Here is a 17266-nt window from a genome sequence, read left to right as displayed (position 1 = left end):
TTTTAATGGCAACCCAGACCCTGTAAACTCTTTAAAAATCTTCTGATACGAGTCCCAGAGAAAGAAAAAAGGCCAAAAAAATGTTTAACTTTTCAACTTTATTAAAAATCCCAGAAAAGAGGATCAATACAAGACTACATTTTTGCCTGTCAAATGGGAAGGTATTTTTTTCAAACACTGGTAACAAGTGCTAACAAGGGCGGGATGAAACAGGAAGCCCTCTGCCACTGGTGGAGAAGGTGAACCGGCCACGCCCCTCTGGAGGAGCGTTCAGTAACAGAGTAACCCTTAGCCATCAGCATGGTTTTCAGTCTAGTAACTCCCACCTCCAGGACTTTGTCCTGAGGAACAGTTGTAGATGTGTGGATAGAGCTAGAAAAGTGCTATGAACTCCTAGTATCATTTAAAACAGAATAAAGAGTAGCTCTGGGATTTTATCTTAAAAGCCAGTCAGAGAATAACAAGTACCATGTGACTTCACTTAAATGTGGGCTCTAATGAACAAAAAATAAAAAGTAGCCCTGGCCGGTTGGCTCAGTGGTAGAGCGTTGGCCTGGCGTGCGGGAGTCCCAGGTTCGATTCCCAGCCAGGGCACACAGGAGGAGCGCCCATCTGCTTCTCCACCCCTCGCCCTCTCCTTCCTCTCTGTCTCTCTCTTCCCCTCCCGCAGCCGAGGCTCCACTGGAGCAAAGCTGGGCCGGGCACTGAGGATGGCTCTGTGGCCTCCGCCTCAGGTGCTAGAATGGCTCCAGTTGCAGCGGAGATTTCATGGGCAGAGCATCACCCCCTGGTGGGCATGCCGGGTGGATCCCGGTTGGGCACATGCAGGAGTCTGTCTCTCTGCCTCCAGCTTCTCACCTCAGGAAAAAAAAAAAAAAATCTGCTAATGTGTTAGGGGAACATTAACCTGTTATTTTAATTTGCATTTCCCCGAGTATTAGTAAAATAAGGCATGTTTTTGACACAGGCCAATGCATTTCTCCTTCTGGAAATGGCCAATGTTTCTACTGTGCCTGCTTCACATTTTGTATTTATAGGAATACAACATGAGGGCTTCCATCACACTCACAGCTGTTATTTTAACATAAATACATTGTTTCAAAGCCCCCTCCAATGACACATCTCTGTATCCTTTGGCAAGGGTTTCCCAAGGCATACCCAGCTCCTTCCTCCCGCAGCCGCAGGTGAGCAGGGGACCAGAGGGGCCGCCACTCACCCAGGTCTCCGAAGTGCGCGGCCTCCATGTGGCTGGGCTGCCGCTGCAGGGCCGCCGTCCTGCTGCTGGAGAAGGAGTCCATGTTGGCGGAGATGGCGCTGAGGGCAACAGGACTCGGCCCTGCCGCCTCCAGCAAGGCGTGATTTCTAGTGCTCTTTTGTGGGGAATGTACGGACAGGGAGGCTGTAAGTTTTCAAAAATTGTTCAAAATTAGACAAAATTTGATAGTTTGTAAGACTGTCTCAAAAGAGGTCTTTAAGAGAGCTTTAAAAATTAAGTTTTGTAGCCTCTGTCTTGCGTGAGCACATTCACAAGACTTAAGTGTAAATTTACCAGCAGAAAAGTCTGTCTCTGCCTCCCCACCTCTCACTTAATTAAAATAAACAAACAAATAAATGAAACAATGTTATAAAGTAACACTATGAACTTGTTGCTATAGCTGAATTAATAGTCTACCTATCCTATTTTCTTTTTTTTTAGAGAGAGAGAGAGGGAGAGAGATGAGAAGCATCAACTCATAGTTGTGGCACCTTAGTTGTTCACCGATTGCTTCTCATATGTGCCTTGAAGGGGGGGGGGGGCTCCAGCTGAGCCAGTGACCCTGGGTTCAAGCCAGCAACCATGGGGTTACGTTGATGATCCCACGCTCAAGCCTGCGACCTCAGGGTTTCAAACCTGGGGCCTTCGCGTCCCAGGTCAGTGCTTGACCCATCACGCCACCACCAGTCAGGCTGTACCTATCCTCTTTATTCCACACGAATATCAAAGGCTCTTACTTTCTAATACCATATTCCCCCATGTATCAGACACACCCTTTTCCAAAAATTTGCGGTTTAAAAACTGGGTGCGCCTTATACAGTGGTTGTAGATTTTTTTACTTGCATTTCCCACTTGTTTCTGTGCTCATTGTTGAAGACGGTGACTTGTCACCAGACACAGACGAGGACAAGCTAATAGATGGGAGTTTTGACAGTGATGAGGAGCTGTATGAATTTTATGATGAATAAAACGAGTTCAATAACTTTATGGAATACATTTTTTTTCCAAATTTCGGGCCCCCAAATTCAGGTGTTTTATACATGGGGAAATACGGTAAGTTGTGGTTTAGTACACATTGCTACAGCAAGGACAGAAATGACACAGGTCACTCAGCACTGCACAACCCTAGTTATTCTGAGATAACAGAACTTGATCCATTAACGCCACTTATTTTATGGAGCAGTCAGCAGACAGGTGTTCTCAGTCTAGGTAAACAGTTCCCAGACACAGAATCTGAGTAATACTTGGTAATATTTCTTATAAAGAATACACAGCACTGTAATTTAATCTATTACTCCTTGAGATGCATTTATAAAACAGATAAAAACGTGAATGTCTATAACTATTTCCCAGGTATCTATATTTATCAGTCATTCAACAAGAGTTGAGAGAATTACACAATGAAGCTGTCTTCAAATAATTTTTTTCAGTTATGGCAGGAATGCTAAGCACAGATGCTATAGTGTCATAAACAGAACAGGAGCAAAGGATTGTTTTAGCCAGGTACAGATTTAGAAGTTAGGTAGGCCAGTCAATCCTCTCATTCTACAAATGAAGAATCTAAAGAGAGTTGGAGACTTCCAAAGTGACGCTGTTAGTGTGGATGCACAGGGTGTGCCTGGGACATCAACGCCCCTCCCCCTACCGCAGCCAGAGGCAGAGGTCCCTGGCCTCTGCTGGGTGGGGCCTTTGGCCTCTATCAACACCAATCAAATCTGAGGGCACTAGGAGCTACCGTGGAACCCAACTAGCTTTAAATGATCAGAAGTAAGCAGAAAGTCATCTTACAAATTAATTAGAAAGTTATAACTAGTCCCTCTTTGGCAAACTGAGCACATAGAGTTAATATCCAATGCTAGGCACCCCACATACAAGCATCTGAAAGGAAACCTAAGTAAGTAACAATCCATAGATATCATGTAAATACATGCCATTTATAAAATTTATATGTAATGGCTATGGAAATAGTTTTCCCATTCTGAATGTGGTTCACTGACAGAATGAGGTAAATCAAACCTGCAGCAGAGATTATAATCTAAGAATGTCTTATAAATAGGGACAATAGAGCGATTCCAATAAAGTACATACTTGGAATAAATGTTAAGGCCACTCATCCAAAGTGACAAAGTGAAACTGTAATAGTCTGTACTTCTAGGGGACAAAACCAAGCCTTGGAAATGGCCATGTTTTCACTCGGTTGTCAGAGTACTGTTTTGCTTTTACATATATATATATATATATATATTTTTTTTTTTTTTCTGAAGCTGGAAACGGGGGAGACAGTCAGACAGACTCCCGCATGCGCCCGACCGGGATCCACCCGGCACGCCCACCAGGGGCGACACTCTGCCCACCAGGGGGCCACGCTCTGCCCCTCCGGGGCGTCGCTTTGTTGCGACCAGAGCCACTCTAGCGCCTGGGCAGAGGCCAAGGAGCCATCCCCAGCGCCCGGGCCATCTTTGCTCCAATGGAGCCTCGGCTGCGGGAGGGGAAGAGAGAGACAGAGAGGAAGGAGAGGGGGAGGGGTGGAGAAGCAGATGGGCGCTTCTCCTATGTGCCCTGGCCGGGAATCGAGCCCGGGACTTCTGCACGCCAGGCCGACGCTCTACCACTGAGCCAACCAGCCAGGGCCTGTTTTGCTTTTTACTATGTTAAAATAAAGTCAACTGCCTGACCTGTGGTGGCACAGTGGATAAAGCGTTGACCTGGAAATACTGAGGCCACCGGATCGAAACCCTGGGCTTGCGTGGTCAAGGCACATATGGGAGTTGATGCTTCTGGCTCCTCCCTCCTTCTCTCTGTCTCTCCTCTCTCTCTGTCTCTCCTCTCTAAAAATGAATAAATAAATAAATTAAAAATAAATAAATAAATAAAATAAAGTCAACCAATTGCTTTTAGGGAGCAATCTAATGTGTGATTAATAAGGAACACACTGGTTCGCTATAATCACCAGGACAGCCAACAGATGCTTAGTAAGAGCCTATATATAAATGTTTAATAGGGAAATAAGTCCAGCTAAATAAATAATTCTAAAGAAGGGGGCAGAAAAGGCAAAGATAACAGGATTACTGAGGTCAGAAATGCCAAGCACATCACTTTCTAACACAACAGGATGTCGCTGAACTCACCTCTAACTGACTTGGCATCCGAGGTCTTCTCTTGTTCTTTGCCTTTCACTAGAAGATAAAAGAGCATTGTGATCAACCTTTACAGTAAAAAACGATCCACTCTACACATTGTAAAAATTAGACAAGCTTTATTCCAACATAAGTATTCAAAGTTGTACAGCTTTATCCTAACAGACGAGTCTTCACAGCCCTACAAGTGGGGGCGAGGAGCTCAGGGGAGCAGTCCAGCACACAGCGCTGGGGCAGCCTCTCCAGGAAGTGACCTCTGAGCAGCATTCAGGCAAGAACACTGAGTGTGCTACGGAGGGACGACGTCGGGGGCGAGGAGCGCAGGGGAGCAGTCCAGCACACAGCGCTGGGGGCAGCCTCTCCAGGAAGTGACCTCTGAGCAGCATTCAGGCAAGAACACTGGGTGTGCTACGGAGGAACGACGTCGGGGGCGAGGAGCGCAGGGGAGCAGTCCAGCACACAGCGCTGGGGGCAGCCTCTCCAGGAAGCGACCTCTGAGCAGCATTCAGGCAAGAACACTGAGTGTGCTACGGAGGGACGACGTCGGGGGCGAGGAGCGCAGGGGAGCAGTCCAGCACACAGCGCTGGGGGCAGCCTCTCCAGGAAGCGACCTCTGAGCAGCATTCAGGCAAGAACACTGAGTGTGCTACGGAGGGACGACGTCAGAACCCCTGGGCTCAAATTCTAGCTCTGCCGCCTATCAGCCATATGATCATGGACAAGTTACTTTACTCCTCTGGGTCTTAATTTTCATTGATTTATAACATAAGGTCAATAGTCATAATACCTACCTTAGAGGGTTATGGATGAAAAAATAAATACTTGTAAATGGCTTAGAGGCATAGCTGGCACACAGGAAGTTTAGGGTGTTAGCTAACATTATTGCCACATACCACCCACTACTTAGATGTGTGCTGAAGAAAGTTCTCTGGTTGTGGAGTTCTTGTGGATTCCCCACACAGCATCAAATACAAACATTCCAAACCTCTAATACTCAAGGCTTAACAGTTTGGCTCTTAAAAAACTATACAATCTCTATCACACAAAACTTTGGCAATTCTACTGCAGATATGCTAACAACATTTTCAAGAAAGGAAGGTGCGTGGCAGCCCCCAGGCCAGCTGGGGCTATTACAGGATCTCACATGCGACTACTTTAACCCTCTTTCCTTGAGTTTACATTTTCTTTAACCTCACCATGAAAAGCCTATCAAAATAAATCCCGAAATGTAACCATCTCTCGCCTTGTGCTCTTAAAAACATTAAAGGCGGCCCTGGCTGGTTGGCTCAGTGGTAGAGCATCGGCCTGGCGTGCAGAAGTCCCGGGTTCGATTCCCGGCCAGGGCACACAGGAGAAGCGCCCATCTGCTTCTCTACCCCTCCCCCTCTCCTTCCTCTCTGTCTCTCTCTTCCCCTCCCGCAGCCAAGGCTCCATTGGAGCAAAGTTGGCCCGGGCACTGAGGATGGTTCCGTGGCCTCTGCCTCAGGTGCTAGAATGGCTCTGGTTGCAACAGAGCGACACCCCAGAGGGGCAGAGCATCGCCCCCTGGTGGGCATGCCGGGTGGATCCCGGTCGGGCGCATACGGGAGTCTGTCTGACTGCCTCCCCATTTCCAACTTCAGAAAAATACAAACAAATAAACAAACAAAAAACATTAAAGGCTAGGAGCAGGAAACAACCAGCTCTCATAGTATCTGATAAATCAATCCATCAATAAATACCTGAGTGCCTATTATGTCCCAGATACTCTCCTGGCTCAGAAAAGATGGTCCTGCCTTCAAGAAATTAAGTTCACGTGTAAGTATGTGCAGAAACATGGACAAAAATAGGGTCATTTCGGGCACCCGTCACTGCTGTCAGGGAAACAAGAGGAGGAAACGGGGCGGGGCCGCTGCTTTCCGCAGCCCTTTCCGCCGATCTGCCAGCAGACTCCATCTGCTGGAAACACCATCATCTTTGGCTTCTCGATGCCCCCCCCCCCCGCTCCCCCCACCATCCTCTCTGCTCCTTCTTTTGTCTACAAACCTCTTGGTACGTCTCCTCCGCCCACAGGAGTTCCCAGGGGAAAGGGTTTGGGTCCCCTTTCTGTTCACCACGTATCAGGGTGGACATGGGTAGGTTTACAGTTGTGAGAATGTAAGACAGAGTTTATTCTTGTGTTACTATTTATTAATTATTGTAGTACCAGTTTGTATTATTTTTGCCTACTCCTGTATCTCTATTTCCTGGATAATCTCATTCATTCTTAAGGCTTTTAATACCATAGATATGCTATTACTAAATTTGTATCTCTAGTCTAAATCCTTTTAAATCTTAAATTCAAGACGTAAGTGCACCACCATCTTTCCCCAAACCTGTTCCTGTGCTGGTCTTTCTGTTCTCTCATAAATGACACACCATCGTGCTATCATTCTGCACATCTTTAAAAATTACAAACATGGTATGGGCATACCTCACTTAACTGCACTGTATAGCTAAGTGCACTGTTTACAGATTGAAGGTCTGTGGCAACCCTGCTTCCAGCCAAGTCCACAGGCGCCATTTTTCCAAAAGCTTTTGCTCACTTGTGTCTGTGTCACATTTTGGTAATTCTGATAATATTTCAAACTTTTTCATTATTTTATGTCACTTTTATCATTGTTTTGGAATGCCACGAACAGCTCCCATATAAAACAATGGGTTTAACTGATAAATACTGCATGTGTTCCTGCCGCTGCACTCCCGTCTCCCTCTGCTGGGGCCTCCCTGCTCCCCGGCACTCAACAACTTTGAAGTCAGGCCAACTAATAACCCAACTGGGAACGACAATGGCCTTTAAGTGTTCAAGTGAAAGGCAGTCTCACTTTAAATCACAGTGACTGAACTTAGTGGAAACGGCATGTCGAAAGCCAAGACAGCCTATTGCTGACGCGGAGAAAGTCTCAGCGTCTGGAGAAGACGGAACCTGCCTCAGCATTCCCTAAGTCAAAGCCTACTCCAGAGAAAGGCCCCGACTCCCCTCAGCTCCCTGAAGGCCGAGCGGAGAGGAAGTCGCAGGAGTCACGCTGGAAGCCGGCAGAGGTTGGTCCATGAGGTGGAAGGAAGGAAGCCGTCTCCGTCACATGAAAAGCGCAGGTGGAGCAGCAGGTGCTGGTGCAGAAGCTGCAGCAGGTCACCCCAAAGACCTAGCTGAGAGAACTAAGGAGGGGGCTGCAGTAAGCAACAGATCTTCAGTGTAGACAAAGTAGCCTTATTTTGAAAGAAGATGCCACCTAGGGCTTTCATAGTCAGAGAGGAGAAGTCAGTGCCAGGCTCCAAAGAACAGGCTGTTAGGGGCTAATGCAGCCGCTGACTTTAAGTTGAAGCCAATGTTCACTTTTCATTCCAAAATCCTAGGGCCCTTAAGAATTATACTAAATTTACAGTTTGTGCTCTATAAATGGAACAGCAAAGCCCAGAAGACAGCACATCTGTTTACAACATGGTTTACTGAATATTTTAAGCCCTCTGTTGAGATCTAGTCAGAAAAAGATTCCTTTCAAAATACCACTGCCCATCAACAATGCACCTGGTCACCCGAGCTCTGATGGAGATGCCAATATTAACGCTGTTTTCACGCCTGCTGAGGCCACATCCATCCCACAGACCGTGGGTCAAGGAGTGCATAAACAAGTGGAAAACATTTCGGACTTTCACGTGTCATTATTTAAGACTAGAAAGCCCGGCGGTCATACGAAATGACCGCTGTTCTAGATATTATAAATCTGAAGCAAGCCTTGTCTTTCTCTGCTCAGCGGTTTCTTTTTGTCGAGAAAGCCATTTTTGTGCAGCTTTAGCTCCTTTTCTCTCCTCTTCAGTGCTGTATTTTCTAGGAGGCATTCTTAAAAGAAATTACGTTAAGACGTAGTTTTTATGTAAAACAGATGATTGCCAATGCAAACAAATGTTCGCCTTCCCCCTGACACGCTCAATTTGTGTTCAGCCTTAAATTGTTTCAAAAGCAGATGATTGCCAATGCAAACAAATGTTCACTTTCCCCCTGACCTGCTCAATTTGCGTTCAGCCGTGGCAACTTCACCCCATTGGCTAGTACAGTTACGCAAGCAACCAATAAGCTATCGGCGACAAACAGACACTTAAGCCGCATATAATAAAGAAATACATTTCGTAAGGCTACAACTGCCACAGATAATGATTCCGCTGATGGACTTGGGCAGTGAACTGTAAACCTCTGGAAAGGATTCACCATTCTAGATGCCATTAAGAACATTTGTGGCCCTAACCGGTTAGCTCAGTATTTCAGTGTCCTCCCAAAACACCAAGGTTGCAGGTTCTATCCCCGGTCACGGCACAGACGACAAGTGACCAGTGAATGCACAACTGAATGAAACAACAAATGAATGCTTCTCTTGCTCTCCCTTCCTCTGTCTCTCTAAAATCAATTAATTAAAAAAATTTTTGTGACTTTGTGATTCATGGGAAGAGGTCAAAATAATATTAACAGGAGTTTGGAAACAGCAAGAGAACGGGCTAGTGACTGAATGGCTGCAATCTCATGACACAACTGTGACAGATGAGGAGTTGCTTCTTACGTATGAACAAAGAAAGCAGTTTCTTGAGATGGAATCTGCTGGCCCGGGGAAGATGTGTCCTGAAGAGTTTTGAAATGACAACAAAGGATTTAGAATAGCACATATATCTAGTAGCTATAGCAGTGTCAGGCTTTGAAACGACTGATTTCTATTTTGAAAGATGTTCTACTACTGGGTAAAACGCCATCAGAAGGTGTTAAGTGCTACAGAGAAATCATTCAGAAGCACCGCCATGTCCACTTGTTTAGATACTATCTATGGCTACATAGTGAGACAGAGACATCTGGCCTGCAAAGCCTCAAGTAGTTAACTGTATAGCCCAGCGGTTCTCAACCTGTGGGTTGCGAACCCGGCGGGGGTCGAACGACCAAAACACAGGGGTCGCCTAAAGTCATGGTGTACTTTTGACCGGTCACAGGAAAGCAACAAAAGATGATAGAAATGTGAAATCTGTACCAAATAAAAGGAAAACTCTCCCAGTTTCATACCTATTCAGTGCAGTTCGATGTGGGCTCATGCACAGATTTTTTAGGGCTCCTTAGGTAGCTATCCCGTATAGCCTCTACAGCAGGGGTCCCCAAACTATGGCCCACGGGCCGCATGCGGCCCCCGGAGGCCATTTATCCGGCCCCCATCGCACTTCCGGAAGGGGCACCTCTTTCATTGGTGGTCAGTGAGAGGAGCACATTGACCATCTCATTAGCCAAAAGCAGGCCCATAGTTCCCATTGAAATACTGGTCAGTTTGTTGATTTAAATTTACTTGTTCTTTATTTTAAATGTTGTATTTGTTCCCATTTGTTTTTTTACTTTAAATAAGATACGTGTAGTGTGCACAGGGATTTGTTCATAGTTTTTTTTATAGTCCGGCCCTCCAACAATCTGAGGAACAGTGAACTGACCCCCTGTGTAAAAAGTTTGGGGACCTCTGCTCTACAGACTCGTCACTGACAGATGGCCTACCAGAACGGGGTTTCTCCACCAAACTGCCGGTTTCCTTCAACTGCTTATCCCACCGAGTAATGTTATTCCTATGTGGCGGCGCTTCGTTACAAACGCGCCAATATTCACGTTGCACTTTGGTCACGGATTCTAATTTAGTGAGCCACAGAACACACTGAACTTTCCTCTCTACCGTCCACATCTCAACTGGCATGGCCGTGGGCTGCTCCCCTGTATACACGGTGTTATGTCATCATCTGCATATGCGCACATGCTGCCACATCATCCTACAGAAACTGGTTTTCCTTTTATTTGGTGCAGATTTCACATTTCTGTCATCTGTTGTTGCTTTCCTGTGACTGGTCAAAAGTGCACCATGACTTTACAACACACTGTATACAATCATTACCTGAAAATGACTCATTTGTTCCCTTCCCCCTCCCAAAACTTAATTTTACTTCGTTTTTTCATGTTTATGCTATTGTGAAGACTGTCTTAGCTTTCTGTTTGTATATTCATGATGTATATCCCCATCCTTTTACTTTTAACCTCATGCTTTTAAAAAATTTTTATTGAGAGACAGAGGGAAAGGGACAAGGGTGTGGCCAGGGAAAGGGGGGAGAGGGAGAGAGGGGGAGAGAGATCGCTTTGTTGTCCCACTTATTCATACATTCATTGGTTGTTTCCTGTATGTGCCCTGACTGGGGATCAAACCCACGATCTTGGCATATGGGGATTATTCTCCAACCAACTGAGCTATCCAGCCAGGGCCCCCACAATCTTTTACATATGTAAGCAGTACAGAGCAGGGATCCAATCTGAAGATGACCATCTTTTCACTGTCTGGGTTAGCCTATTTCTACTTACTGTGATTACTGCTCTTGATCTCTAAAACACGGCATTCTCAAAACTCTAACCATGACTATGAATTGGTTGGTTTCTCCTGGTAACTCTATTATTTTGCTTTACAGTATATATTTTGAGACAGATATAAGGTACAAACCACATAGTTCAGAATTCTATCTTCCTAGTACACTGTTCACTTTATCAGAATGTAGTGACTTTCTTTTTTTTTTTTTTTTTTTTTTTTAGCAAGGGGGGGAAGGGAGAGAGATGAGATGAGAAGCATCAACTCATAGTCATGTTATTTTAGTTTTTCATTGACTGCTTCTCCTACTGCCTTGACCAGGGGGCTTAAGTTAGCAATCATGGGATCATGTCTATGACTCCACATGCAAGCCAGCGACCCCATACTCATGCTGGTGAGCCTGCACTCAAGCTGGTGACCTCCGGGATCAAACCTGGGATCTCAGCGTCTCAGGTAGACGCTCTATCCACTGTGTCACCACTAGTCAGGCTATAGTGACTTGTGTGTATGTGACAGAGACAGAGAGAGAGGCAGATAGGGACAGACAGGAAGAGAGAGATGAGAAGCATCAACTTTTCATTGCGGTGCCTTAGTTGTTCATTGATTGCTTTCTCATATGTGCCTTGACCGGGCAGCTACAGATCAAGTGACCCCTTGCTCAAGCCAGTGTCCTTGGGCTCAAGCTGGTAAGCTTTGCTCAAACCAGATGAGCCCACGCTCTAGCCAGTGGCCTCGGGGTTTCGAACCTGGGTCCTCAGTGTCATAGTCCAACGCTCTATCCACTGCGCCACTACCTGGTCAGGCTATAGTGACTTTTTTTGCCCCCAAAATGCTTTATGCTTTAAAGTATTTTCATCGGCCACACAAGCTTTCTTCTGGTGAATATTTGTCTAGTGTATTCACCCATTTATTTTCAATTTATATGCCCTTATGTTTTACTTGTGTCTCTAATATATAGCTTATGGATGGATTTTGGTTTATCACCCAACCTGAGTCTTCATCTTTTAGCTAAATGAACCTTTACTAGATGTTTAGCCATAGCGATTTTAGTCTATTTACATTTATTGTGATTATTCATCCATTTAGGGTTATTTCTGCCACCTTATTTTGTACTACTATGCTTTTTCTTATGTGTATGTTTCTTTTTATTATGAAATATTTAAAACGTAAAGATGAGACCAGATCTTTACCTGAGGAACACTCCGGTTTATCAGTTACCTATGACCACATGACAAGGCTTTCATGGATAGACTGGGAAGAAAAAATGGTATTTGCCATTTTCTGGCCAAAGCTTCTCTTTCCGTCACACTTCTTCCCCTTACTATGGGTCAGAGGACCGAGGACAGACAGAAGAGGCTATGACCTGCCTTTGATAAAACAGACCATAACCCAAGGGAAAGAGAAATCACGAGGGAGGAGGAATATGGTCCTAGAACGACCATGAAGCAAAGCCCCCGATGGTGAGGGGCCTGGACTGCTCCAGGAGAGAGAGAAAGGTCTGTCTTGTCCGAGGCACTGTACTCCAGTGTCTCTTTGCTATGGCAGCTTAGCCTTTCAACCTAACGAGTTCATGTTATACTATATACTCCCTAAGCGATCTTATCTGGTTCCATGTCTGTCATTTATACAAAGTACATCTAAATCCAGATCTCAAGTTCCAAACTCCATCTGGAACGACAGGCTTGTACATCCAACTGCTTCCCCAACAAGTCCACACGGATGTCCAAGGTGCTGCATTCTCACACCTGCCAAAGGGAATTCCCCATCCCCCTGCCTCAAGCCCTGACCCCAAAGCCTTCCCCCACCTTTTATTCATTCCATCACTTATTCAAGTCACACTATCTCAACTAAAACATGCCCCACTCCTCTCCCCTCCAAGTACGTTCCAGCTTCTCTCTGCCCCTTGCACAGAGGGCGCTCACCCCGCCTGAGGCCTCAGGGCACCTGCACCACCAGTTCTCTCTGGCTAGAACGCAGTCCCTTTATCTTTACCAAGCTGGCTCTCCTCAGAGATCTCTCTCAACAGCACCTTCTCAGACAAGCTGTCCCCGAATGCAGGCTGTTACCTGGTGATCCACCCCCACATCACTTTAAATTTCCCCGGCAGCCCTCATTGCTAGCTGATATTTATTTATTTGGTCACTTATTCAACAAATATTTACTGAATTCCTAACTATATTCTAGGCACTGACCTAGACATGGATTCAGCCATTAAAAAAAAAAAGTTGGTGTCCATTCTAATAAAATACATAGTAGAGCAGAGGGTGATAAATGCTATAGAGAAAAAATAATGTAAGGCATTGGATGGGCGTGTTGGGGGCCAGGAACTGCAATCTTAACCAGGATGGTCCAACAAAGCTTCACGAGGATGCCAACGCATCGAAAACCTGAAGAGAGGAGGAAGGGAAACAGACGGGTGTTTGGGGAAGAGCTTCCCAGACAGACAGAGAAAACAAGTGCCAGGGCACTGAGGTGGGAACACACCTGACAACCAGGAGGGCAGGTAAACGGAGGCGTGACGGAGGAGGAGAGCAGGAGGTGAAAATGAAGAGGAAATGAAACCTCTACGAGGGCCACGCACAGGAAGCCACTGAAGGGACCCGACGAGTGGCATTTTGGATATCATACCATAGGGGTCAAGGATGAAAGAAGGGAAACCACATCGTAAGCAAAATAATGCTGCTTCCTCAATTTTCATAAAACCAGCTTCCTCTTGAAATTTAAGCTGAGACCGGAAATGGCATCCTCTCAGAGGACTTCCTTGACCACCCATTCTAAACAGATGACCGCCTAGCGGAGGGCGTTCAGGTCAGGGACGGTGAGAAGTGGTTTACCTCTGGCAGGGTAGACCTCACAGATTTGCTATTGGGTCAGATACAGAGTAGCAGTGGGAGAAAGGTCCAAGAAGGTACTCCAATCTTAGCCTGAGCAATTAAAAGGACAGAAATGGCCTGACCAGGCGGTGGCGCAGTGGATAGAGTGCTAGACTGGGATGCGGAGGACCCAGGTTCGAGACCCCAAGGTCGCCAGCTTGAGCACAGGCTCATCTAGTTTGAGTAAAAGGTCACTAGCTTGAGCCCAAGGTTGCTGGCTCGAGCAAGGGGGTTACTCAGTCTGCTGAAGGCCCCTGGTCAAGGCACATGTGAAAAAGCAATCAATGAACAACTAAGGTGTCGCAATGCATAACGAAAAACTAATGATTGATGCTTCTCATCTCTCCGTTCCTGTCTGTCTGTCCCTGTCTACCCCTCTCTCTGACTCTCTGTCTCTGTAAAAATAAATAGACAGATAGATAGATAGATAGAAATGAAATTTATTAAAATGAGAAAATCTGATGGACAGGTTTAAGAGAACAAAAATCTGGAGTTAAGTTTTAGATAAAGTTAAGTATTTATCTATTAGGCAGTCTAGCATATCTATCAAGAGGTATAACTATCCACTAATAGTATATTTATCAATAGTAGAGATCTATTAGGTAGAGGTACACAGTGGACTGACAACTGACAGGCCAGTTTGGATTAGGGGGGAGACAATCTTTGGGAGTCATGAGCACATGGGAAAGTATTTAAACATGGTATGTAAAGACTTGGATAGGCCTGACCTGTGGTGGCGCAGTGGATAAAGCGTCAACCTGGAACGCTGAGGGCTTGCCTGGTCAAGGCACCTATGGGAGTTGATGCTTCCTGCTCTTCTCTCCTTCTCTCCTCTCTAAAATGAATAAAATCTTTAAAAAAAAAAAAAAAAAGACTCGGATGGGATCCCGAATAAGACCATCTCCAGCTTCAACTCTTGTTACATTCAGTCTCCCTCCAAAAACCATCTACAATCATCTTCTTTAAAACATAAAGATCAAATCATTCTTCTTTAAACTTTGAGTCTTGTCTCTGCACTTAGAGTAAGAACCTAACTTTGCCTACAAAGTTCTGAATCATGTGACCCGTCTCTCTCTCTAGGCCTGAGTGCCACGGCCTCCTTTCCTTTCCGGAGGGCACCACATCTTCTCGCCTCCCTACCTCTGAACAAGCTCTCTGTGCCTAGAATGCTCTTCCCGGCCTCTCCCTGCTGCCTCCTCAGCTCTAAATCTCAAGGTCACCTACTGAAGCCTTTCTCTAACATCCAACCTAAATGTTTCTTCTGTCAAGTTACCTCTTTCAAAACACCTCACTCAACTTAGGGAGAAAGAGAGAGAGAGATCAAATAGCTCCATGGGTGCGGGCACTGTCTTGTTCGGTGATCTCTCCCAAGGACCTAGCACAGTGCCTGGCAAGCCGTAGACATTCAAAAGTACTTGTCGACTAAACAGAGACAACAGTCTACTGTGAAACGTGCAATCTGTCTCATTATACAAAGAATGTTTTTCCACCCGTTAAAACCAACCACATAGCCCTGGCCGGTTGGCTCAGCGGTAGAGCGTCGGCCTAGAGTGCGGAGGACCCGGGTTCGATTCCCGGCCAGGGCACACAGGAGAAGCGCCCATTTGCTTCTCCACCCCTCCGCCGCGCTTTCCTCTCTGTCTCTCTCGTCCCCTCCCGCAGCCAAGGCTCCATTGGAGCAAAGATGGCCCGGGCGCTGGGGATGGCTCTGTGGCCTCTGCCCCAGGCGCTAGAGTGGCTCTGGTCGCAACATGGCGACGCCCAGGATGGGCAGAGCATCGCCCCCTGGTGGGCAGAGCGTCGCCCCTGGTGGGCGTGCCGGGTGGATCCCGGTCGGGCGCATGCGGGAGTCTGTCTGACTGTCTCTCCCTGTTTCCAGCTTCAGAAAAATGAAAAAAAAAAAAAAAAAAAAAAAAAAAACCAACCACATCAAAACCATCCAACAAACCAGACAGTCACTGACTACAGGGTCCTCGACTTCCCTGTACCACTCGACGGGGTTTCGTTCATTCAGCAGCAGCGTTTTTATTCAGTCCCCAAACCTGGGATGCATTTAAAAGGAATTCTTTCATTCAGTCCTCATTGAATGGAGCCTTTGGGGAACATCTAATCCTCAGCTGACAGCGGAGAACAAAGTCGGTTAACACTTTTCTGTCCCAGGTGACACCGCTAGTAGTCATGTGCGCCCAAGTTTCCGTGATTCAGTTGTAGTTGAGTTTAGTGCCTTTTCCCAAGCCCAGTTTTTGCTCTCTCCGGAGCAGGAAGCACTGATACAAGAACCCCTGTGTTCCCAGAAGCCCCTGTTCCCTTTTGATATGTATTTTTTGTTGTTGTTTTTAATGAAATGCAACAATCCAGCGTACAGCACACACCCAAAATCACCCTGCCTCCACTTAAAAAACAAACAACTGAACAGCTGTTAACCGACACAGAAAATCAGAACTATCAGGTCGTTTGTTTATACAAGCCAGGAGCTCCAGTAGTTCACACACCTGCTAGGTCAGGGGTCGGGAACCTATGGCTCGCAAGCCAAGATGTGGCTCTTTTGATGGCTGCATCTGGTGCGCAGACAAATCTTTAATAAAAATAATAATATTAAAAATATAAAACATTCTCATGTATTACAATCCATCATGTTCATGGTTGCGGGTGGCTGGAGCCAACCACAGCTGTCCTCTGGGACAACACCAAATTTTTATTGGATAATGCCTAACGTACACGGGTCGTTGTACGGCTCTCACGAAATTACATTTTAAAACATGTGGCGTTCATGGCTCTCTCAGCCAAAAAGGTTCCCGACCCCTGTGCTACGTTATCAAAAGAAGTCAAGCCTTCTTCACTGGGGAACTTTTCAGTCATACGCCAGGCGATGCCATCCATGGAGGGAACAGCAGAACCCGACCTGCCCGCCCATCTCCCCTCCCCCAAAAAGGGGAACTCTTAGAAAGTCGTCGTAGCACTCGTTGGAGAAAACAAATGGTTATTTCACATGTTGCTTTTAGACATAAAACCGACACTATTCTGAAGAGGCAGAGACGTCCCCAACAGAGCACCCAAGGCATTTCCTCCTTGTGACCCGGGGCACGCGCACACACATACACGCGCGCGCACACTCACATACACGCGCGCGCCCCGCCCCCTGTCCTCGAAAGCGACTCTCACGCCCACGGGCGGTAACGTGCAGACGTCCCCACAGACCACTCTGCCCCGGGGGTGACCCCCGTCCCCCCGCGGAGGCCCCCTGCCCCGTCCCCGCCGCCGCCCGCAGGGAGCCCGGGCTGGCCCGCCGCCCCGCCGCTGCCTAGGCCGGGCGGCCCCCTGCCGGCGCCCCCTTGGCTACCTTTCCGCCGGAAGAAGGACATGGCGGGGCCCGGGTCGGGGCGGAGGGCGCGGGGGGACTGTCGCGGGGAAGGCCCGGCTCCCCTCATCCAGCCGCCGGCCCGGACTGCCGGGTCTGCAGAGGCCGCCGTACTAGCCCGAAAAGAGACCCTTCCTCCGGGCGTGGACCCCGCAGCTGCCGCCGCCGCCTCGGGATGCCCAGGCAGCGCCTGCCGCCATATTATCAACAAGCCGCCAGCCCGGAGTTCCGGTCCTCGGCCGCGCGAGGCTTCACGGGAGGCC

General features: G+C 47.0%; 1 protein-coding gene and 1 non-coding gene across 2 annotated transcripts in view; one reads left to right on the top strand and one right to left on the bottom strand.

Annotated features, from left to right (window-relative positions):
* AKAP10 (A-kinase anchoring protein 10) overlaps positions 1–17266 on the bottom strand; it is a 50093-nt gene extending 32827 nt beyond the window's left edge. Inside the window, exons 1-3 of the mRNA XM_066364964.1 lie at positions 16986–17266; positions 4384–4431; positions 1217–1399 (exon numbers count right to left, since the gene is read on the bottom strand). Of these exons, the coding sequence (XP_066221061.1) occupies positions 1217–1399; positions 4384–4431; positions 16986–17073 (319 nt within the window). The 5' untranslated portion in view covers positions 17074–17266. The remainder of the gene's footprint in view (positions 1–1216; positions 1400–4383; positions 4432–16985) is intronic.
* Positions 15156–15231, top strand: TRNAS-AGA (transfer RNA serine (anticodon AGA)). Its single transcript has one exon. It is a non-coding gene; the product is annotated as a tRNA-Ser (tRNA).

Source organism: Saccopteryx leptura, chromosome 2 (assembly GCF_036850995.1).
Source record: "Saccopteryx leptura isolate mSacLep1 chromosome 2, mSacLep1_pri_phased_curated, whole genome shotgun sequence".
NCBI lineage: Eukaryota > Metazoa > Chordata > Mammalia > Chiroptera > Emballonuridae > Saccopteryx > Saccopteryx leptura.
Note: the sequence above shows the minus strand (reverse complement) of the source record. Positions and strands in the feature narration are given on the sequence as shown.